We start from the raw sequence: 23,757 nt of genomic DNA, 5'->3' as shown, positions 1-23,757 counted from the left end.
GTAATAAACCGTTAATTTCGAACAAAACGGATCATATAAAATATACGAGGCAATAAGCTAATACGACTAGAATGGAGTTGTAGAAAACAACTCTTGACATTGCATCTTATTTACTTCCATACTTTCGAAGGATGTGGTTCATATAGCAACTGTCTGTCCGCCATGTCCTCTTCATCTCACGCTTGAATTCACCGGTGAAAATTAAATGTATGTACAATTCTTTGTGAGAACAGAGTTTTAGTCAGTCGCAGAGTCAAAATGGCACCTTTTTTTCAGTTTTGTTGTTATCATCAAATACGCCAACTTGCTTTCTTTCCCAATTTATTACACTAAACATGATAAAGATGACATTATGTATAAAAATAAAGAAAGAAAAGCCAAAAAGGAAAACAAAAACAACATTGTTCCCCAGGTCCTTATTGAGCCCAGCGTGGGACAGTGGTTGGCCATGGACTGTGTCAAAATGCAGCGTGGTTCTTGGCACACCAGGAAATTTGTGTATGACTGTTATTTGATGCAAACATATAAAGTGATACACATTAAATTCACTGTAGGTACATACAAACAGAGTTTAAAGAATGTTAAAGCTAACGTTCTCACTGGGGAAACAAGTAAACTATGCAGTGACAAAATGGCTGACAGAAGGGAAAATAAAAAAAACAGCACCGTACATTGAAAAACAACAAACTCCAAATATGTTGCAGGCAGCTGTATGATCAATTGATGAGGTGAAGTTCATCCAAAGGCCTCATGGGTAAAGTATTCTAGGCGTTTCCAAGCACAGTCATCCCGCAGTCGGCTCCGGTCTCTGGACAGGCCTCCATCCGAGCCAGCCTGCTCTGCTCCAAAGCGATGGCCTCGGCCGAGTGTTTGCACTTCTCTGACCCACACTGACAGGTGAAGTATTTGCTCTTAATGTCCCAAAAGCGGTCTCCATAGTCAAACCTGACAGAAGAGATGAAGCAAAGCAGCATGCAAACGGTCAACACTCCACCAGTCAGTGCAAAAGTACAAATGGAAAAGAACTGAAAACAAATGGGGATAAGTGACAGGGAGCGCAGTGGAGGCTGCGGCGCTCGTCTCACCCGAGCTCTTGACCGCTGAGGATGTCTCTGGAGCTGAAGAAAGCGATGCGGGGAAACCTCAGGTCCTGGTGCAGCATGAAAACACGCACCGGGATGAGGTTTGGGTCACAAAGGTGGTTGATGAAGCGGCTGATGTTGCCATAGTAACGGGCATCGATACAATACACTTCCCCATCCTTAAAAAAAAAACAAAACACAAGAAATGCTTTCTGTTAGGAGCCTGCTGCTGATATTTCAAATGAAAATATTCCTCACGTTTTATTGTCGGGCTCACATGAGCCACATACAAACCAGTCAATGCCAGATTTGCAATTAAATCTGGATTAATTTGCGCAGAATGTAAAAAAAAAACTCAGTTATATATGACATTGGTTTTTTGACGCTATGTTTTACAATTTGATATTTACTGGTGTCGAAATTATCTGTATAAAATGAAGCTTATATGATATTTATATTATTTTCATGCTGAAAAAGACATGCGAATTTGGAAAATAATCTTTTTTTTTAATTTATTTCAGAAAAATTCGAAATAAAAAAACAATGAATCATCTATTACCACATTCTTTACAAAGTAGAGGAGATAAGAGCAAAAGACAGAGATACAAATATACAGTACAAAGAAAAAAAAAACAATTCTGTAACAGCCATCAGACGGAAAACTGATGTTTGACACGCCAAAATCATTCTGCATGGGAAGGCAGCTCTTGTATTGGATTCCAGGTCTCACGTGACCACCACACTCTGATTTCTGATCATGGCTTTAGGATTGTTTACCTTATTGTCCAGGTCAAACAGATAGGAGTCGTCTTCTCGGACGTCTGCCTCGGCGTCAGAGATCAGCTCCCCCACGTATCTGAGTGGAGTCAGGAACAAAAACTCATTTGTATCCTGTGATTTTCCATTCAGAGGAAACCTCTTAAAGCGTGGACAAGCTTGTCTTACTCGCAGATGAAGCTTCCCTGGGGGATGTCCTGGAGGGCTCGAACACCCCAGCCCATCTTCTCTGTCCTGTAGAGCTGAAGACGAACTCTGGGGGAAGGAGAAGCAAACGTGCGTGATTCTAGGCGCTGAAAAACGAAAGCGTGTGGCTGAGAGGTGTTCAAACTTACTTGATGCCAGCCTGTACCACCCTGTTCTTACATGTTCGGTAACAGGAACACACCATGTTGCATTCAAATATAAGTGGAGGTTCGATTTTGTTAAACTCCTGAAGCAACCGCTGGTCCTGGTGATAGAAGAAAGAAGGAAAAAAATGGCAGAGATGAGCTTCACTCCTCCTCCAGTCAAAAAAACCACGCGTAACCAGTGATTTTAAATCATGAATCTTCAGTTCATCTCTGAAGACCTTTGTTTTTCTATCCATTTTTAAAAAAATCTTTTTTCACTATTTTGGGTGAAATTTGTTTGTTGTTTTTTTTTCCTAATATGATCTCATGCCTTCTAGTTCCCTACTTATTGTAAAATACAGGAGTAAATCTGTTCTCACAGACTGAAATGCTGACTTACCGAGGAAAAAAATTAAATGTACTGGAAGCCAAATGGCGTGTACGCTTTGTTTTTCTGTAAGATGACTTTTTTTTTTCCGTTTTTCACCGGAGTATTTTAAGACTGCTCTTCATGTACCTTGTCATACCAGCAGCGGATGCTCAGCTGTCCACAGAGGCAGTTACTAGATGAGCAGTCGTCCGTGCAGCTGCAGTGCTGTAGAAAAAGCAGATGTGTTGTTGTTTTTCTTTCTTCTTTCTATTAAACTTGATGGTGTGATTGTGTCCGTGTGCTTCTGTGTTCCTGTCACGTTTACCTGTAAATGCGTAATGTTGCGGTCTATGTTCATCGCTGAAGTTTCACAGTTTTCAGACACGTATTTGTAGTCTGAAGGACAGCCCTCGTCATCCACTGCATTCACACAGGGGATGGGGACGTTCTCGTAGCCCTGAGCGATGTCACTGGAACGGCAGGTTACAAAATATGGAGGACGGAAAGATAAAGTTTTAGGTGGTCAAAATAAAATGCCTACCTGCATATGATTCTTTCAGTCCGAAGCATGCGATTGGATACTCCCCTTCGTAGCTTCCTGTTGATCTGTAATGCGACCCAGACTGGCGTGTCGGTCCGTGCTAAGGTGAGGGGCGTGTCTCCTTCTCTGTTCATGATATCAATATCTGCACCTCGTGACAGAAACAACCTGCAGGGACGGGTCAAAGGTCACAAAGTGTTACCCTGACGACAAAGCAGGAAGTTTGCGATGACATCATGGCACACTGAACAGGCTGATTCCTAAATTAGCCAGAACTTGTGACTTACGTGACACAGTCCAAGTAGCCTTCTCTGGCGGCGATGTGGAGTGGCGTGTCTCCGTGCATGTTAACAGAGGCGAGGGAGCAGCCGGCGTTCAACACCAGCTCTGCTATATCCACGTTTCCTGCATACGCAGCCCAGTGGAGACACACATTCAGCTCCTACGGGAGAGGAGAGGGAGTCTCAACATGTTATCGACCACTTGTTATAACTCACCTGGGTTGCGACTATTTTCAGTTTCTAATCTTATATTTTCTCTTCCAAACACGTCTATTTTTTTTCCCAGTCAACTTTATCACATCACAAACTGCCCCCAGACATCTGAGTTGCCATTTTTCAAAAACTGACAACTTGTGGGTTGTTTCCTTTCTGTCCGGTGAACCCAGGAGAGCCCTTCACCTTATCGTTGACAGTAACGTCAGCTCCTCGGTTCAACAGCGCCTTGATCACCTCCACGTGTTTGTGCTCGGCAGCCCAGATGATGGGTGTCCAGCCGCCGCTGTCCTGAAATGAACCAGGAGGAGGAATCAGAGTAAAGTCGAAGTGATCCTTCTCTAGTGAGACATTTTCTCTCTGTCTCTAGTGGTGCACTTGAACTAACACATTCCCGTGGTTTTACAAAGGGTTCGTGAAGGCTGCGATTAATGATTGGTTTCATCGTCGATTTATCTGTGGATTAATTTCACTCCTTTAGTCTATGTAATGCAAGAAAATTTGAAACATGATTATCTCAATTTCCTCCGAGACCAAAGTGACGTGTTCTAACTGGGTCTTTTATTCTTTCAACAGTCCAAAACTAAAGGAGTCTTCAGTTTTGGTCACATATGTCAAAAGAACCCCAGAAAATCCAGATTCTGAAGTCTGGGTATTTGCTTGAAAACAGACACAACTGTCAAAAAGGTTTTTGATTACTTTTCTCTCAATGCACTTTGTCCAGCGTAGTTGCAGCTCTAAGGTCAATGATGGTGATGAAAAATACATCTAAATATTCCCTCAAAAAGTATTTGTAAATCCTTTAAAAAAAAAAAAAAGTATCACCTGTAAACTCTTATCTAAGGAACTAAACATCCCTCTGATAAAGAACCAACTACCGAGTCTCAAGAACAAAATACAGATCAGACAACTCCTGCAGAGAAGAACATCACTTCAAAAACATGCGACTCCTGTACCTGTGCGTTTACGTCCACCTGCCCCGTCTCCAGCAGCATAGTGACGACTTCCAGGTTGCCCAGTTTGGCTGCGTGGTGGAGACCAGTATATCCATCCTCCTCCTGAAGAGCACATGAGCAAAGACTGAAATCCACCTGAAACACACCTCTAAAAGTAGACATTTCATGTTATTTAACACACACTCACGATGTGGTAGACGCAGGCGCCATTCTGGATCAGGTAGCGGGCCACTTCAATGTGGTTGTTGATGATTGCTTCCAGCAGAGGGGTCCTCAGATCTTTGTCCTGAGCATCCACCTGAGCGCCAGCCTGTCAATCACAGTCAAAGGTGATCCTTAAAGATTTTAAACATCTAAAGAAAATACCTGGAACAACAATTTTGCCAGAATGACAAAAAAGGAGCTACTCAAGCCTCCTCACCTGCACCAGCATGTAGCAGACCTCCAGCAGACCCCTCTGAGCTGCCGCGTGAAGGGCAGAACGCCTGTTCTGAGAGTCGGGCTGGTATGTGGGATCGATGCCCTCCACTGACACACGTACGCGCACACACACACACACACACACACACACACACACACACACACACACACACACACACACACACGTGCATTGAGGTATAAATCTTTAAAAATGTATCATGAATCTTGAGTTCAGAAATCATCGGTCATTTCAACCTCTACTCTGAGTACTCAACAGGCAAAGTGGTGAAATTGCATTCAAGCATTATGTGACAGACAGACACACAGACAAATGAAGGAAAATTCCTTATTGAAACGTAATATTTACTCCCAAAAATAGAATTCATGTATTATGTCTTATTTATATCAAACTACAATATATTATAATTCTATCTATGCTGTCTCATGCATTTGCTGATTCCTGTTTCCAACACTTTAAATATCAAGCACTTGTAACTGCACTTTTATGAATGAAAGGTAGTATATAAATAAAGTTTACTATTTAATGACAGCAACTCCAGAATTAGCTTCATTCTCAAATCTGTTGTATTATATATAGACCCCCCCCCCCCCGACTCACTCAGCATGAGCAGGACCCTCTGCACCTCGCCTTGCTTAGCTGCAGGGTAGAGCTGACGAGGGTGGAACCTCAGTTTCTTCCTCCTGGAAAAACAAATAACAGGTTTGGCAACAATGCGAGATGCTTCAACACTGGAAGTTTCTTTATTTCCCCAAGAGGATAACAAGTAACGTGTGAAAGGTTCTCATTTGTAGTGTTTCTGAGCTGCACCAACATCATTTTCTAAATCAAATACACCCTGACGTCTCTCCTTGTGTCAATCTTCATCTAAGTTAAGTCAAATCTTGATGTCAAACCTCTCAGTGTCCTGTGTGAGAATGGCCTTCTGGAGTGCCGCCCTGCTCGGCCCTGGTGGGAGGGCGCTTGGACTGATGGGTTTCCCATTTGGCATACACAGGGAGGGTCCCACGCTGTCCACGCCCTCCTCCGGTGGGAGAACAGTGGTGGCGGTTGTAGCTGAGGCTACAGTTTGTGGAGGCTGCTGCTCCACTGTCAGTGACACCATACCATGGCTGCGCATGCGTGCGCTAGAGGAGGAAGTGAAGAAGGGCTCAGGTGAGAGACAAAAATAATTTTACAGTCAAACCAGCCAAAGAATATCGCTCAGTCTTACCTGACAGGTCTCTCGGGCATCTTCCCATCCTTCATCCCTCCCGTAGAAGCTGTGAGGGATGGGGCCGTGGGGGCAGACGGTGGCAGGGACGGGGTTGTGGTGGAGGAGGCAGACATGGTGACGACGGTGGTTGCAGAGGCTGTTGCAGAGCTGAAGGAGGGCATGGTGACCTCCTGAGCCTCAGAAGCATCTTCACCACAGTGGGGACAGAAAAGCATACCACCGTTTGCTCTGCTCCGCCCACCCCCCAGCACAGTCACACAACCCCGGTGGAAACGGTGAGCGATGCGCTGGTCTGGGCAGCACTCAAGAAATGTGCCCTAAAAGAAGAAAACAAGGTGAGGAAACGTGCCAGTATGTTTTAATAAACATATTGAACGGTGACAGTCTAAACTCTTACCCCTATACAGAAGTATCCACAACCAGGGCAGCAGTGGTGTTTAACCATGTGTGAACGATGGACGTCACAAAGCACCATGAGGGGCACCCGGCTAGACGGCCGCATGGTTTCTCCTTTGGTGGTCACGTTGGTACAAGCCCTCAGCTGACAGATGAAAATTAAAAATATAAATATGTCTCCCGGGACAGTGTAGGCTCGTGATGTATTCATCTAAAATCAATAACAGCAACATATACATGATGACATCTGCCAGTGCCCAAGAAGTTTCTGGGTTGAGAACAATGCACGTGTGTGTGTGTGTGTGTGTTTTCAAAAGAACATCAAAGTAATCCTTGATCTTGAATCACGCCTTTGATCAGTAATTCCATTAACACAACACAGAGAATTAATTTCACCATTCAGCAGTATGAAGAAACACCGGAGCACTTCGAATACCGTTGAAAGCTGAAAATATTTTGCCTGTGTGGACCTGATGGGAGTGTCAACAGACGCACAAGGACACAAACCTCTCCGTTGAAGCTCTCGGTGGCCATACACTGCCTGCTGACATGGTGGCTGGTGGTGTCGACGCGAGGAGCCTCCATCCTGCAGCTGCACAGAGGAAGTTCCTCCAGACGCTCCGTGTCACCTCCATCGCTTCCTTCTGCACAAGACCAAGATTTAAACAATGAGGGCGCACGCTCAGCATCTATATATGTCATATTCTCTTTATATAATTCTAGTGCAACTTCCATGTTTAATACATTTAAAAATCGTGTTCTGAGTCATGGTAATTTTCTTTTTTTTCTTCATATAATAGTGATTGGAGATCTCTGCTGTCACCTACTGGCCAGCATTTGTAATTCTAGTTTCTTTATTTTCACCAATAAATTTTATATAATCATCTGTTGCGTTTCGTAGTCCTTGTTTCTATCAAGACGACAGAAAAAAATTGCTTCTGGAAAAATTAAATATGCAACTTATGAGCAACTATTTATCCTTTAAAGAAGGATTTTAAAGATTGCACACCTGTAACGAACAATTATTGCTTTTTTTTTACAACTTAATATTTCATAATTTTCTGATTTATTATTATATTGTTTTGGCTATAAAATGGAAACATCATACCTATCATAAGACACTAAAAATCACCAATGTATCACAGATGAAAAAGAAACGTCATAAACGTTTGTAGACCTGAAATCAGAAAGTACTTGAATAGTCAGATTTCAGGTTGTCAAATAAATGACTTAAGCAATCATTTTAGTTCAGAATAACTTTTGGGTTTATCAAATATTTTCAGCTCTGGCAGCAGTTTGAATACAAAGCCATGCTTTCTTGTCTGAAAAAAAATTCATGAAAATTTCTCATAGCGCCATGACAAACGGTGGAAAACAAGCAGGATTCACTGTCCCTGTCGTAAACCGACCGTGATGAGGCGACAGCGTCAGACTGTCGGCAGCAGCGATGTCAAGTGCACCCAATGGAACCTCAGTGTACTCGCTGGGTCCTCCTGCTGAGGGCAGTAAAAAGAAAACCACAATAAAGACCACAGTCCAGGGAATTCCCTCTGAAACGTAATGCTACCAATTCATTTATTTCTGACACTGATGGTAAAAGTTATGTTCATCTCGCTAATTTATGAAAACGACAAAACAAGTAGCGCAGGAAAGTTTAAAACTCCGTCGATGAAGAAAGCAAACAGTCGAAATGTTATAACTTTGGATGGCTGCGTCGCCTACAGCTGCTGTTGCTGTAGCTTTTGGCGGCCTTATCAAGTAAAATGGTACAATTTCCCGTCTGTCTGATTACATCTGAATACAGCATCATGTATTTAACACTGAATCAGAGTTAAAAAACAATTTTGACGTTGATCATCACGTCAAAATTAAATGTACACACACGCGCGCACGCAAACAAACACGCACGCACGCACGCACGCACACAAACACACTTCATGTAACTGAAAGCTTGAATTTATAGCCTCAGATTAGTCAGTTCATTTGGGAGTAATTACAGTGAAGACCATCTGCACATTATCTCATCATCTGCACTTTATCACCAGCCCTGGCGTTCTTCAAGCGCTCACTAAGGAGTCGTAGTGATGTCGCCCAGTTTTTCAGGACACCGCCTTGGATACAATTACGCATGTGCTAAATGCTACATGAGAGATACTGCATCATTCTCTTGTCTCGATGGATCTCGTTGCAGATTTGTTACTGATGTTTCCTCCTCCTTACATTACACGCCGCCGACTCAGCCAGAACTTAATCTGTAGTGATTTATGGTCACTGAGATGAACTTTGTGTTCACGTGATCCAACCGAGGGAATGAAACGATAAACAAAGATGAAGAAGTGTTTGGCTGATAAGACCTTCCAGCGTCTCCACCACATCAGCAGCGTTTCTCTCTTTGTGTTGGTCTGACGGTACCCACGGGCACTCCTTGGACTTCTTCCTGCTCACAGCAGCTCTCTGGGTTTCAGATTCGGAACTCTGCGAGAAAGAATTGTTTGACCATAGAAAATTATTCATGAATGTAAGTTAAGTTTACAAGTAGGTAAGGTAATTAAGTAGGAAAGTAACTAAGTAGAAGGGTAAATAAGTAAAATCTCTCACTCTCCTAGTTTTACAGGCAAATAAACTGTAATAGCACATTAGTGCATTAGTAGATCTGGGGGTGTTGTGAGTGAGTGAAGAGTTTAGAATAAAGGAACATAGAGGGTTGTAATTAAATCAGTATATCAAGCTTGGATAAAAAGAAAAAGAAAAAACGAGAAAAAGAGAATCACTCACATGATCTGACACGTTGACTGACCCCTCCAAGTCTTTAGCACGCTCCCTTCCCTCTCCACCACCATCTTCACACTAAAACAAAACACAGATGTATTATTATCATCTAATTTCATATAAAAAAACATACTAAAGCAGGTAAATGACAAGGCCTTCAACAATTTGTTGGCAGTTAAGTGATCCCACCTTGTCTGAACCTCGTGTGGACGGACCAGAAGTGTCTAGGATCTCAGCTGCTTCCACCTCTGAGCTGTTGCTCTTCGCTGCTTGAGTGGTAGAAACAGTCTTTTTATGGAATATCGTTTCCCCCTGAGTTTTAAGATGAATCAGATATGGGAGATGACATTGTTAATGACAAGAGAACCAACTTAAACACTAAGAATATTTGCTTGCGAGAACCGCAGCATCCTCAAAGTGGAACACATCATGTTGCGTCTTACCACGATTTGAGCCTTCTCGGGAATGTTCTCAGACTTTTCAGAAGGTGTGCTGTCGGATAAATGGTCCAGTTTTCTCTTTTTTGCAGCTGTCAAGAAAATGACACACTTTCACAACGATAAAGCAAAACAAAAAAAAAACGAAATCGATGACAGAGTTGAGTTTAACTTTAAAGGCAATGCTCATTTGCAGCTCTATATTCATACACCGCATCTCCACTGAAGTAACTTTGCATTGCTCTGTTGTTTGGCCACATGTAAAATGAACATCATGTCTTTAAATGATATATAAAATAGAAAACAGCCCCAATAGCAGCACCTCTGGTCAGTTTGCTGATGTAATTATTATAAATCATCTAGTGAAAGTGGGTTTAGCAATTGTTTTTTTCTTCTATATTTAAATAACATAAATAACTCCTTCGACAGGAGCATAACAAACTCCCCATACTAAAGGGATTTCTATGTAACTTTGACTCAGGACACGGCAACATTAGTGAGTACGAGACAACCACTAACCAGTTTCAACATCAGAGAAAAGGGAGGCTGAGGACCCAGAGGGAATCATAGGTGCAACCGGAGTTCCAATGTGGCTCACCTGTGTCACAAAATTGTCAGAGGCTGAAATAACCATGAAAATGTGAGAACAAAGAGCAGGACCAGTGCTCCACTGAGTTTTATCAGTTAACAGAAGATTTATTCTTAATTTTACAGTATGAAGACATGCACTGAAGATATAAAATCCACAAAGAGGTTGATGTTTTATTTTAACAACGGCTCACCTGCACAGGTGGAGGCCTGTTCATGGTCTTGCGGGCCCGGTGGATCTTGGGTGGACCAGGGGAGACAGAGGGGGAGGATGAAGCCGTGGCGGAGGAGGAAGAGGAGGAAGAAGAAGAAGAGGAGGAGGATGAGGAGGAGGAGGAGGAGGAAGGGGGAGCAGCTGGCAAGACAGGTTTGCTACTGCCAGGCCCAGAAACACTCATCTTTGCTCGGCCAGGGGACATAGTTGAAGACGTGGAAGGAGAGGGAGACATCGAGGAGGAGGATATTGACGGAAGGGATTTTGCTGCGTGTCCTGCAGGAGGAAGTAGAAATCAGGATGGCATGAAAGGTGTCATTTCATTAGAAACGTGTATGTAGAGGGTCAGAATGGCTGAGTAAATTACAGACCTCCTGAAAAATACCAGCTGGTTCACCTTCAAGGGAGTACACACGAATAGCATCTCACCTGAAGCAGGTTTATTTTGCGGGGAGGAGGAAGGCGACCACTTCTCCCCTTCCTCTCCAGCTCTGGCGCCATCCTTCCCAGGCTGCTGAGATGTGAACATTGTTGGAATACCACCCATGGGCTCTGTCTTCTTGGCAACAGCAGCTGTGGTGATGGCTGCATTATCTAGGCACAAACAAGTCCTTTGTGAGTTCCATCTATTTATATATGGCACCCTCATACGCCACTGCACGAATAGGCTGCAGACGTACCCTCATCGACTTGACTCGGACCAGCTAACGACTCTGATGCTGCTTCGGGGTCATTTTGTTCAGGATGCTCCTGAGAGGTGAACAAATTAGGGAAATAATGTGTCTGAAAATATAATTTCATCAGCATATTTCACACTATTGTTACAAATCTGAACTGAACTGACAGCTCAAAGGATATGACCAATCACACACACACACACACACACACACACACACACACACACACACACACACATTTAGGTGATCATTTTCTTGACTTATGCTTCTAAAGAAAGCAGCAAATACACCATAATTTGAAAATAAACAGATTCCTTAGCAAATGTTTTGTGTAATGCACCATGTAGAGTAGAATAGATTACTATTTGTGAAGATATGCAACTCTTGTTTAGCATTTATTAATCTCATAAATATATTATTTAATGTAGAAAACTCACAAAAAAAATTTAGTAGGAAGATAATGTCTATTAAGTGGCTTCAGGTTTTTGTATGAGTATTATCAAAGTTCCTAACTGCTAAAATTCGTGATCAATGTATCTTTCCGGTGTTTCCTTTCCAAAATAAACCTTTCAACCAATGGCTGCGCGTCTTCGTGCCTACGTCAAGTGCCGCCATCAGTCAATCAATCCATTCATGTTTTTAAACACGTCAAAAGGAAAATTCTTCCCACAATAGTATGAAAAATGACAAATTATAAGACTAGATGTCATACAGTGACTACTTTCTATCCATGTCTAAGTTTTCATTGAGTAACTCAATGCTAGGGTTTGACAGTATTTGCCTAAAAAATATATCATTACAAGGCTGAACAAGCAAATAAAAAACAAACCCAACAAATTAATGAGATCATACAAAGAGAGATGACGGCTGAATAGAGAGACTTAAACTTTAAGGGGAACGAGAGAAAAATCAGTTGAACAATATTGGCTCATTTCTGTTCACACAATGTTAAAAGCTAACAGTTGCTAACAGTGTAGCACAGTTTGCAAACACACAGCCCCTGTTATCGACAAAAGAGGTTTATTTACGACCTGAGCACAGATGGAGGAATGTTTATGGCCTGCAGGTCGATGTATATAAAGAGCATAAAATTCGTTCGCACGCCTGTGAGTGATGAAGAGGGTTTTTCTACCTTTGTCGCCGTTTCAGATGCCGACATGTTTCCCAGTGAGCGTCGACGTATGTGAACGTCCTGCGTCATCACATGGGCCACGCCCCCGATGCTTCTTGAGTTTTAACCACACTGATCAGAAGTCAGCCCGTCAACGTTTATTTCATGAGAAACCTCAGGGAGAGGCAACCACAGACAACCGACTCACAGTCAGTTCAGGACACGACTTGTTGTATAGATTTACCGTCACAAGACGCTCTTCATGTGAAGAGAGGCCACAAAGTAAACAGACATCGAGTCAGTAGGTTAGCCAGTGGTAGCGGGAATGAGCTAACGTAGCGCAACATCTAAACAGAGTTAGCGTTTGTCCAATTGTTGCTAAGGAAAACCAGATCTTACATATTCGGAAAGCTTCGACGGCATTCATCTAAAGGGAAGGACAAGGTAAGTGACGCTAAAGTTAAGTTCGGCCATGAATTAAGAGCTTTATCTTTCTGGTGTCCAGCAGAGACCAGGAGGCTAACTTGTAGCTAACGTTAGCTAACTGATGTTAGCAATGTTAGTTGGATAACTTAACAATGGAGAGAGGAGTGACTAGTATTGGGATTCAGTTTTAAAGCTGTCACACTGATCAACTATTAAGATTTTCAGCACTTTTTTTAAAGACCGTTTACTCCTAAAATAATTGCCATAGTTGCTTCGTTTTAGCTCACCCATGTTTAGACAACTTTCATCACAATTCAGGTGGCGGATTCGTGGAAAAAATGTGCCATCCCGAACCTTGCCTTTGCATTACTGTATCCGAAAGTAATTAGAGTTGCCCTTCGGCGGATACAGTCCACAAGGTCAATGTAACAAGTTACTATTTCCAGACATAGAAACAAAAATGTCAAAAAGTGTTACTAAGTAATATGTTTTATGAAAATCAACATATAATGACCCTCTGGCTGATTGACATGTCCGTATTTGAGTGTCCTCTGCTCAAGTCTCTGGGGCAGAAGTCATTACATTCTTCATTGTATGGAAAGCAATGTGTTTTAAGTAAGAAATGGACCTTGTAATCCAGATGTGCAAGACTTCACTTTAAAATTGTGTGATGTTCTCTCCAGCCTGGCAGTATCACTAGACCTATGTCTTACCATATTAAGGACAGGCAGCTGGCTCTCACCCTGGATGGCTCCCTGCCAAAGGTCAAGTCATTGTCGGACAGATATGCTGCCAATCAGTGTGGGAGTGGGGGAGGGATTCGCAGAGCTAGTTCATCACCTGCTTTTCTACTGAGAGCTAATTTGAATGAATATATTTGAATGCACGAGCAGATGAAAAGAGTGAGGTCAAAGTGTACTACTGGACAGGTCTTACCAACAAAAATGACACCACTGCTGTCTGTTACTTTGACGATGCTGACTGGGATATGCAGTCCAGTGTGCTCCTCGCTCATAGCCTCTTTGTCTGACGCAAATCCCCAAACCTTGAAAAAACCCTGACTGCTGTGGCAAAGATCTGGACCCTCAAAAGCCACATATTTTGAGACAGCACACTCCAGGAATGCAGTGGTGTGGACTATTTGTTTGTGGTGCTGAAAATGTAACAAATTAAAGCCCTTTTTTGCTCATTAACATCCTGGTTTCATTTGGACTGCTCAAAGCTGATTAAAAGTCACTTTACATTATGTGGAGTCAATAAAGGTCCCCGCAATTGTAATTAGCCTCTTGGAGGCTGGCATGTGATATGGAGAATCTTTTAAATGTTCATTTTCCAACAATAAGCCACCTTGTGACAATACTGGTTGAAGATGAGAACCTTAGCAGGCTGCGTCTGTGTGACACACCAGGCTATCAGACAATATCTGGCTTTCAGTGAGTGTCGATAATGTGTCCTACACTACTACAGCGTTTCATCTCTCTTATTAGACGGTCAGTTTTAGCAAGTCGTTTTATAATTAGAGAAACTGACGTGAGCATGACGGCAAACAGTTTTCATCACGAAACAAGGCCCATGGTGCTGGGGACGTTGTGGACCGGGGTTGCAGAGGGGGTTGCCCTGGAGACGTCATTGACATCTGATATAGCTCTAGCTCCCAAAGGAACATGAATGTAGTTGGATCCTAAGACAGTTTTCTGTGTCCATTGTTTTGCTCTTTGTCCATCAACATAATGTCACTTTTAAGTGTTATAATGACCGTCTTTACCGTTGGTACGTTCCTGTTCCTGGTAATATCTGTTAACTTAGCACAGAGGAAACACCTCGCAATTGTGTTTGGTTTTTTTCCCTCAACCAGGGGAAAAAAAATTGTAATGAATTGATTGGAAGTCATCCTTTACCACCAGTCTCAAGTCCATTCATATACTGACACACACATCCTACATCTCCTCATACAAGATGGAGATGCTGTGTTTCAGGTTACCGGGTCATGGAGACACGACCCTGAAGCACATGAATTCTTTGAGGTCCCGCCAGCACTTCTGTGACATCACCATTGTGGCCAGCGACAACCAGACATTCAGGGGACATAAAGTGGTGCTGGCTGCTTGCTCGCCTTTCCTGAGGGACCAGTTCCTCCTCAGCCCATCCCCCAAGCTTCAGGTAGGGAAATGACAACACACAATATCACATCTCTCTTGATAAGCTATAACTCCGTTTTACTCTTACATGTAGGTTTCAATGCTGTACAGCTCCACCGTGGTTTGTGATCTCCTCCAGTCCTGCTACACTGGTGTGCTGCAGTTCCACCCAGAGGAGATTGTCAACTATCTAACTGCTGCCAGCTACCTACAGATGGAGTATATCGTAGAACGCTGCCGAGGAGCTCTGAAGAAATATGTGCAGCTGAAGAACCCCAATCCACTGAAGGTCAGCCTACCAAAACATCTGTTATCATCATCATTTACAGAGGGATCATAAGAAAAAAATATCAGTCTCCAATGTAAAAAGAAATGTGACATCACCCGTGATTTTATTCTAACATTGGGTAAATGTTTTTCAAACCCAGTAATGGGAGTCATATTTGCTTGCATAACTTCTGCCTACTACTTTAATTCCCTTTCACCTCCACAAGTTGCAGGAGAGCTCACATCACACCCACTTTATCTCTTTCTCTCTCTCTCTCTCTCTCTCTCTCCCTCTGTCTGTCTCTCTCTCTCTCTCTCTTTTTTTTCTCACACACTGAGTTCTGCATGCTCAAGTACCTGAGTACATCTGTGATCTAATCCATCCTCACATCATCATCAGAACAAATAGGCCCTCTGCTCTGACCTGGTTTTACTGGTTGTGCTTCGTCCAAAAATGTGATCGAGCCTTTGAAGTTGTGGGAATTGGCCTCCCTCAAACATAGACTTTGCACTGACGCCTTCAAAAAGCAGCTGCAGCCTTGTGTTGTTTAGCGTTTGTTACCCCGAGTGGTTTTCTGTTTTGTTTTGTTTTTTCTCATTCTTATTCTTATTGTTGGTTTTGTTGTGACATTGCTTTTTACTTAATTTACTCTTATTTTCAACATGTATTAGATAACTATGGAGGAGAATTCCCCTCGACCTATGATTGTCAGTGGCAGCATTCGTTCTGTGGGATCGCCTCCCACCAGCCAACCTTCCCCAGTACACCCACACAGCCCAGTCATGCGATCGGAGGAGGAGAACGGTGATATGTCCGCCCAGGGAAGCAGTCAACACCAAAGCAGCAGTCCTTCATTAGACGGGCCCTGCATTAAGGTATCGTGGTTGTGTAGTTTTATTCAACACTTGTATTCTGTGTCATCAGAAAGAAAAATCACTTGTAACTGTAACATCCACCAGATGACTTCGGTTGAGTCATTCTCTCATAATTAACACACCAGTGTGTATCTGTTCTGGGTCAGAGTTTTTCTTTTCTTTTTTTCTCTCTTTTCCTTTGCTGAAAGTGTTTGTGCTGCAGAAACCTTTTAGATTAAGGAACATGAAACTTATTGACGTGGTCCCAAATTCCCACAGCACCACTGCAGGTAGGGTGGCGCTGTGGGAATTAAATTTGCATTTAGGCAAAATACTTTTTTCAAATGAATTTCAGAAGTCATGTGCTTCTTTGCCCCCCTGGTCCTTTGCTCCAAATATACCTCAATTTGCCCCCCCAAGAGTGTTATAGTAGGTGTCAAAAAGTCTTGAAAAATTTGCTCCCAGATGGCAGTTGTGTTTTACTTTTATATAAAAATAAGGTGTAGCTGTGCCGCGCCCCCCCCCCCCCCCCCCCATGCCAGGCGGGTGGCATGTGTTAGGAGGCAGATATCCTGCTGGAAATAGGTGAAAATGATCATGTCTACATGGGGGGGGGGGGGTGTCATCATGTTTACATTACTGCCGCTCGGAGGTGGTGCTGATAAATACCCCTGCATACTGCAGAATCATCTGACACAGGAATGGATGCCAATTCTACCCTTTCCCACTGAGGACAAAAGCCAAAGTTAGTGGGTGTTGGTGTTTTCTTTGTCCAGTGTGAAAGCGGACAACAGAGGTCAGGGTCACAGGATGAAAAGGTGAGGAATATAATAGAAAGTACTGGATCAACACCGAACATAAGGTTTCAGGGATGAATGGTAATAGGAAGTGACAACTGCCAATGTCAGGTCGTTGCTGTTAAAGTACAAACTCTTCCAGCTTGTGATAAAACAATACTTTGAGCCCTGAAATTCCTAACGGATCCAATTTGAGGGTTTGCTGATTTTTGTCTTTTTTTTTTTTAATGTGACTGTAAAATGAAAATATTGGTTGTAGGTGAGAGATGGAAACAAATGAAAGTTCGTCATTCTCAGTGTTTTCAGATATTGCCCAGGATAGAAAGCTTTTGGTTGCAGCCATACACCGTTTACCTAGTGTCCTATTCTGTCACAGGTGAATGAACTGGATGAAGAAGAGGAGACCACACAGGAGGACTGCAACACATTCAGAGTTTACATCTCTGATGAAGAGCAGGTGAAGAGAGACGGGGAGGAGACGGGAGCTCTCACTGACGGGCCTCTTGATTCCTGTTACCCAGAAACAGAAGGAGTCGTGATTGGAGGAGAGGGATGTGAATACGACTTGAACCCAGCGGAGGAAGATCTTGGCAGTGGTGGCTTCTCTAGGGAAGGACTGCATGCTTTCAAATGCAGGCTTCCTGATGCTAAAATTGGCCGCGGCAGAGGGAGAGGCAGGGGAAGGGGTTTGAAGAGGAGAAGGATGGTGTCATGTCAGGAGAAAAGATCTTCTGGCGAGGCTCAAGATCCAGATTTCTGGTACGTACTAGCGACAGGGATGGCAGGGCGCTTCGGGGTGGACGACAGTCAAGAAGGGCTTAAAAACGTTGAGCTCCCACGGTTGGACTTCAGCTTGGCCGACGCTCAGGGGGGAAAGGTCTCACCGCTGACTGCCAATAGTTTGACCCAGTTTGCCCTGGAGGAGTCTAACTGTGGTGCTGGTGAGGGGGGTTCTGCGTTGACTGTTGGAAGGAACGAGGGAGGGGATGAGTCAGTCGCTGTGGTTGGGTCCACGTCGAGTATAAGTGGGCCTGTAATCTGCGAGCACTGCGGCATGACATTCCCCTCAGCCCACTCCCTCGCCATCCACTCCTGCTCCGCTCACCTGCTGTACGCTTGCCCCTGCTGCGGGAAACAGTTCCACCACTCAGCCAACCTCACCCGGCACATGGCCGTACACAGCGGCACCGCCAAATCCCACCAGTGCCCACTGTGCTTTAAGACTTTCACCCAGAAATCCACACTGATCGACCACATGAACCTCCACAGTGGCGAGCGTCCGCACCGCTGTGCATACTGCCACGCCCGTTTTGCACACAAGCCAGCCTTACGGCGCCACCTGAAGGAACAACACGGAAAAACAACAGGGCAGAATTCCCTCCACGAGCAGGAGGAGAGGGAAAGAGCGGCTCAAAGAGTACGCGAAGAAGAGCAAGAATGTCCCGTCACTGATCAAGCGTCATAAACCAAAGAGCCAGTGCCGCCGCCCACTGCAGCTGGAATATCAGCGTGTGACGTCACAGTCCCCGTGTGGAAACTTAGCTACATTTCCTGCGGATGTTGGTGCAGGACAATGACTTGAGGCCTTCTTAAAATCTTGTTAACATGAAATATTTCGCGTTTGCATTAAAACTGAGCACCAAGCAAAAGGCTTTTTTTAACAGCACATTTTGCCCGTTTTTACAGGCGGATAAACTAATGTTCTTATATAAGTGTCTCAAAAATCCATCAGCAAGCCAGTCTACAATATACCACTGGAGGCCACACGAGATTTATCCTTCATTTATTTTATTATTTTACACCAGTATTTTAACTACTTGGTCAAAATGACTCACCGGGACACAAAAAAAAAAGCCTTTTGATTTTCATGTATCTTGAAAATAGTTTTCACTCACAACTGTAATCGTAAACTTAAAAAAAAAAAAGTTTGTACATATTTAGTACTGTATGTAAGAAAAGGTGTTTGAAAATGTGTGTAAATGAAATGATTAACAAGCGTTTACTCTGTTACATGTAAACAGTCGTCAAATAAATAATTCCCCAACTTGGGCGAACATGCGTTGGTGGTCCACTATGAGTTCTTCCGAATGCTGCCTGACTTGACTTCTTGTTGGGGTCTAAAGAGCAATTATTTGTTAAAAATGTTTTAATCATTTGAAGTTTTAATAACATTTATCAGTAAATATTGGAAAGTGTTTTGTTTTTTTTCCTCTTGATCTTTATAACCCAAGTGGCTTTTTTTTTTAATTTCTGGAACTAGGTATTTTACATTCCACACTCGCATTTTTTTTATTGAGATTTTCAAGACATCTTACATGTCGATATACAATATTTAATGGAAAACACTGTTGATTAAAATTTTCCTGAACATCCGTTGACTGTTGGGACATTTCTATACTGTGCTGAGTATTTAATGGCACCCCCTGCTGTCAGCTGAGAAAAAGAAGCTGCAAATCCATATGCAGATTTCACGCCTGTGTTCCCGCTTTTGTAATCTGGTAGTTTTGCAGTCTGTAGATTAGTAAACAAAAATGCAACACACACCCTTCTCTCTGCATGTTTTTGATCCGTCTGTTCCTGTAGTGTGTGTGGATTACTGCAGTTTGAACTAGACTGTAGATTTACGTGGTATTTTTCTTAGTTGACACCAGTGAAGCTTCATTGAATTTGATTAAAAGCATATCACGCTGAATGTGCCAGCAACCCATCCACCACCAAAGCTCTGGATACATTCCTTCTCGCTGGGTCTTGTTGATCTGAAGGTCGTTAAAAAAAATAAATCACTCAATGTATCATGGAAACTATTTATTGAGCTCCACAAAAGTTTTGCATGAGCAAAGCTGCCACACACCAACATCTGAACCATCACGAATTACAGCAAAATAATCCTCAAATGTTTGTACTTATTTCTCCTGACACACACACACACACACACACACACACACACAGCTGCTCGGAAAAAAAGGTGATTTAAAAAGGAAACGTCAAAAGCTACAAACCAAAACAACAAAGACACTCTAAAACAAAGTCACTTTTGTTTTTATTCCAGGAAATCTTCACTGTAGACGACTTGGTTCCTCTTGTCCCTGTAGGAGCCTTTAGTGCTGTTCTGCACAGCTGTTAGAAAGAGAGGCAGTGGCGATGGTTAATTTATGCCGCGCCCACACACACACACCCACACACTGATGAGAGCGCCATGTTTACCCAGAGAGGCCCAGACAGATTTGCCAGTAGCAGCATCCAGCATCGGCTGCTTCCTGGCGATGCTGACTTTGATGTGAACGTCTCCCACTGTGCTTCCGTTCAACTGTAAAACAAAGAGAGCACTATTTTGAATATAAATGTAGATATGCACATGTATGTCGTTGAAGCAATGCTTGTCTGGGGGCAAACCTTTATAGAGCTGCATGCAGAAGTTTAAAACGCCCCCTGTGAACAGTGCTGCTGGGATATTTCACTGCAAGTGGTGCTCTACAGCTCCTGACTAGTACATAGAATATTCCTTCACTCAGTCGTTCGTTTGTTGGTACCAACCTCAGCTACAGCCTGGTCTGCTGACTCCATCTTTTCAAAAGTGATGAACGCACAACTAGAGATCAAAAGAAGTGACACAATTAAACCAAGGAGAGTTATATAGAACTTCATGAGCCACACAGGAGTTTATCATGCGACATCAGGTGGAGGCGTGTTACTGCTCGCAGCTTCGGTGAAACCTACTTGCGTGGGTTGTCCATGGAGAGGTCAATGATGTTGCCATGTTGAGAGAAAGTGGAGCGCAGACTGTCCTCGACCAGTCCCGAGCCGTAAACGTACACCGTGTTCCCCTTTCTCACCCCTCTCCGCTCTGGATAAGAGTCTGAGCCTGAGAATCGCAAATACCCATGAGGCTTCTTTAAATTCAACAGCGTATCCCCCATCCCTTCTTCAGTGGAATCCTCAGAAAACAGAAAACGGTCACTCACGTCTGAACGGTCCATCACGCTCTCTGTCCCGGTCCATGTCGCGGTCCCGTTCCCTTTCTCTGCTTCGGTCTCGGTCTCGTTCCCTCTCTCGATCTCTCTCCCTGCCTCTGTCTCTTTCTCTATCTCTGTCTCTATCTCTATCCCGCTCTCTGTCCCGTTCCCTGTCTCGTTCCCGCTCTCTGTCTCTGTCCCGCTCTCTGTCCAGTTCTCTTTCACGGTCTCTTTCTCTTTCTCTGTCTCTGTCCATCTCACGACTGGATGACATGCTGCCTGCTTCATCCTCATCCCGGTATCGGTCACTGGGACTGACGAAGCTGTCGGAAAGATGGCGTTACAGCATCAGACTCACACAGACGAGTGCCTTAAACTGTTATCGCTTCATTCTTCAAGACATTTAACATTACCTCTCATACAGAGACTTCCTGTCGGCTCTTTTTCCAGACTGGAAGAAGCACAATGGAAAAAATACGACTTCACAAATATAGATGCAACATTAAACACACATTTGAATTTCGGTCCAATCAGAAGCCAGTGAAGTGATATCAGAGCTGCATGATGTTAGAACCAGGAGTGATTAATCTAGAAGCAGTGTTAGACTGTTGCCTAGTAACAGCACCTTGGCTTAGGCAGTAGTAAAGAAGACCAAAACAGTAGGACATAAATGCACAGATCCCCATTACCTAACAGCTGGAAAGTTAAAAATCAAGGTTTCATTTTTTTTCTCCAATTAATCAACCTTCAAACTTAAGAAATTGATTTAACTCAAGAGAAAAACCTAAAAACTTGATGGAGACTCTTCTGCAAAGCTATATGATGTTAAATACCTCAGGCTGCTCTTCATCTGTAGAGACGCTCCTTTGGAATGGTAGGAAGGCAGGAACTGGACCTTTTTCAGGATCCTGTACCGCACAAAGAGCATAAAAAAACTTGAAACAAAAGAAAGTAAATGCCTGAACAATCAGCAAAAACAAAAAACACCTTCTTTGACGGTGTGCTGTGAAAGTGCTTTGTTTAAGCCTTCTTCTTCCCTCAGTGTTTTAATTCCTTTTCTTTTTACATCACATACATGTGTACATGCCTTATGGATCAGAGCGAAAATGCATGCATTCACACACACACGCACACCATGTTTCTTGATGACTACGAAACCAATCCTAACTATTCAATTATTTAGGCCAGGGGTGTCAAACTGATCCAGTAAAGGGCCGTGTGGCTGCAGGTTTTCATTCCAACCAAGCAAAAGCAACACGCAATCCAACCAATGAGCTGTGTGGACACAGGTTGATTGATTTAAGTAGATTCAGGTGTTGCTTTTCCTCGGTTGGAATGAAAACCTGCAGCCACACGGCCCTTTACTGGATCAGTTTGACACTTGTGATTTAGGCTGAACAATCAGAAAATGCTAAATCTTAGTCTGACAGTATGTAGTATTAATGTAAGTTTGAGAAAAACAGTCCTTACAGTATCTCATTCTGAGGAACACAGAGATCGAGTCCTTGAGGAGGAGGACATTTGACCTTCGTTGCTGAGGAAACCCTATCAAGGAATGCAGCTGATTGTGCAGACCCAGCTATGGTCCGCCCTTGCACAGAGTCTATGTCCAACTACGCAACAGTGAACAAAAATCTAAATATGTACAAGAAACATCCCTAGCAAATGGTTCACTGAATAAGATCCCACCTTGAGTTTAATCTCCAGCATCCTGGAACGTTTGAAGCCAGAATTCTTGTTCTCAGATTTGATGGCACTGATTGCGCCTGACTTGATCAGCATCTTCGCTTGCTCTGTGGCCATGGCGGTGTCAACGACAGGCTGGTCTGACAACGCTGGGATGAAGAAAATATAAATAAGAGGAAATTGTTAACTTTACATCCAGGATTATACTAAATTTAAAAAATATATATTTTTTGTTGTTCTACTACCATGAATGTCCAAGTTGTATGTCTGCCTGCCTCTTGCATTTTCCCCACCTTGTACTTTCTTTTCACTCTGGATCTCTGTGCTACATGTTCGTACTTGGATGGTGGTTGATTCCCAACTTACTTCGTTTCAGTCCACTTTGGTTTGTCTGGTTGGTTGAACTCTGTTTCTTCAGAGCGAGGAGCGCCTTTTTCTGAAATCCAATTGAACAAATAACGTGGATTTGATAGTGTTCATTTAAGGAATCTATACAGACACTACTTTTCCTATAGAATGTCAATACATACCTTCTTCTTAAGTTTAGCATATTTCTTTTGCAGGGCCTCCTCTTCCTCCGTCAAAGAACTTGGAAACACCACCATGGTAACGCCAGCTTCAAGAAAGACGACGAAAAAATTCAACAAAAATCAAACTAAAAAGACAAAATAAAAAACCAACACACCGCGAATAAATCAACTGTTCGCCGAATGGAGCTAAATTAGCTAATAGGAAATCGAAGCGAAGTAAAATCTGGTCAACTGGACGTAAGTTGTAAGTTAAGTATTGTAAGTTTTTTGACCAGATTTTACTTCGCTTCGATCTACGATGACCTGGATGAATGAGAACCTACACAGATAGCTAATAGGAAGCTAAGCTACCTGAAACGACATCTCGTTCCGAGTAAATAATAAGATGTTTATTTACACCAGACGTGCAGTAAACTATCACTCTAGTTGAGTGATATTATAGAATCACAAACATAGAACTGATTAAATATAAAACGGATCTCCTTACCAAATTCAAAGAACACGCCAACAAAAACACCGACGCGGAGTTATGACGTAAAATTGCCGCTGTCAATGGAATTTTCTGTTTTAAAGCAAAATTTTTAATAGAGCACACAAAAACACACAGCCATTGAGTTTTAGAAATACATATTTATTTTTTACTGCTTTAAAAAAAACTTGACATACTTTCACGGTGTAAAAATGTTTTTATTCCTTTTATTTTTTA

General features: G+C 42.9%; 3 protein-coding genes across 4 annotated transcripts; 1 reads left to right on the top strand and 2 right to left on the bottom strand.

The window, feature by feature from the left end:
- Positions 1 to 304: 304 nt before the first annotated feature.
- Positions 305 to 12,507, bottom strand: ehmt2 (euchromatic histone-lysine N-methyltransferase 2). Of its 2 annotated transcripts, none has more exons than XM_086192699.1 (28): positions 12,421 to 12,507; positions 11,292 to 11,361; positions 11,041 to 11,205; positions 10,592 to 10,887; positions 10,329 to 10,407; positions 9,816 to 9,901; positions 9,562 to 9,684; positions 9,379 to 9,450; positions 8,958 to 9,078; positions 8,013 to 8,099; positions 7,111 to 7,247; positions 6,605 to 6,748; positions 6,205 to 6,524; positions 5,888 to 6,118; positions 5,592 to 5,674; positions 4,974 to 5,080; positions 4,740 to 4,862; positions 4,553 to 4,654; positions 3,783 to 3,887; positions 3,390 to 3,544; positions 3,103 to 3,270; positions 2,887 to 3,031; positions 2,709 to 2,786; positions 2,195 to 2,310; positions 2,028 to 2,114; positions 1,860 to 1,938; positions 1,086 to 1,261; positions 305 to 945 (listed from the first exon to the last, which is right to left on the bottom strand). In XM_086192699.1, exons 1-28 carry the CDS (start codon positions 12,487 to 12,489, stop codon positions 765 to 767), a joined length of 3,705 nt encoding a protein of 1,234 aa, XP_086048825.1. In that variant the 5' UTR covers positions 12,490 to 12,507; the 3' UTR covers positions 305 to 764. The 2 variants fall into 2 exon arrangements, with proteins under 2 accessions (XP_086048825.1, XP_086048826.1); XM_086192700.1 differs by having other exon boundaries at positions 8,013 to 8,096.
- On the top strand, positions 12,506 to 18,940 carry LOC147240756 (uncharacterized). The gene is made up of 5 exons (XM_086192701.1): positions 12,506 to 12,843; positions 14,782 to 14,985; positions 15,058 to 15,252; positions 15,903 to 16,106; positions 17,259 to 18,940. Exons 2-5 carry the CDS (start codon positions 14,782 to 14,784, stop codon positions 18,345 to 18,347), a joined length of 1,692 nt encoding a protein of 563 aa, XP_086048827.1. The 5' UTR covers positions 12,506 to 12,843; the 3' UTR covers positions 18,348 to 18,940.
- A 720-nt stretch (positions 18,941 to 19,660) lies between these two features.
- Positions 19,661 to 23,592, bottom strand: nelfe (negative elongation factor complex member E). Its single transcript, XM_086192703.1, has 11 exons — positions 23,539 to 23,592; positions 23,052 to 23,137; positions 22,888 to 22,957; positions 22,525 to 22,670; positions 21,669 to 21,743; positions 21,249 to 21,286; positions 20,845 to 21,158; positions 20,600 to 20,744; positions 20,417 to 20,471; positions 20,087 to 20,189; positions 19,661 to 19,999 (listed from the first exon to the last, which is right to left on the bottom strand). The coding sequence occupies exons 2-11, from the start codon at positions 23,124 to 23,126 to the stop codon at positions 19,923 to 19,925; spliced, it is 1,098 nt and encodes a 365-aa protein (XP_086048829.1). The 5' UTR covers positions 23,127 to 23,137; positions 23,539 to 23,592; the 3' UTR covers positions 19,661 to 19,922.
- Positions 23,593 to 23,757: the final 165 nt, after the last annotated feature.

Source organism: Aulostomus chinensis, chromosome 22, assembly GCF_037954235.1.
Source record: "Aulostomus chinensis isolate RoL2024-O1b breed Wild chromosome 22, RoL_Achi_v1.0, whole genome shotgun sequence".
Classification (NCBI taxonomy): domain Eukaryota; kingdom Metazoa; phylum Chordata; class Actinopteri; order Syngnathiformes; family Aulostomidae; genus Aulostomus; species Aulostomus chinensis.
Note: the sequence above shows the minus strand (reverse complement) of the source record. Positions and strands in the feature narration are given on the sequence as shown.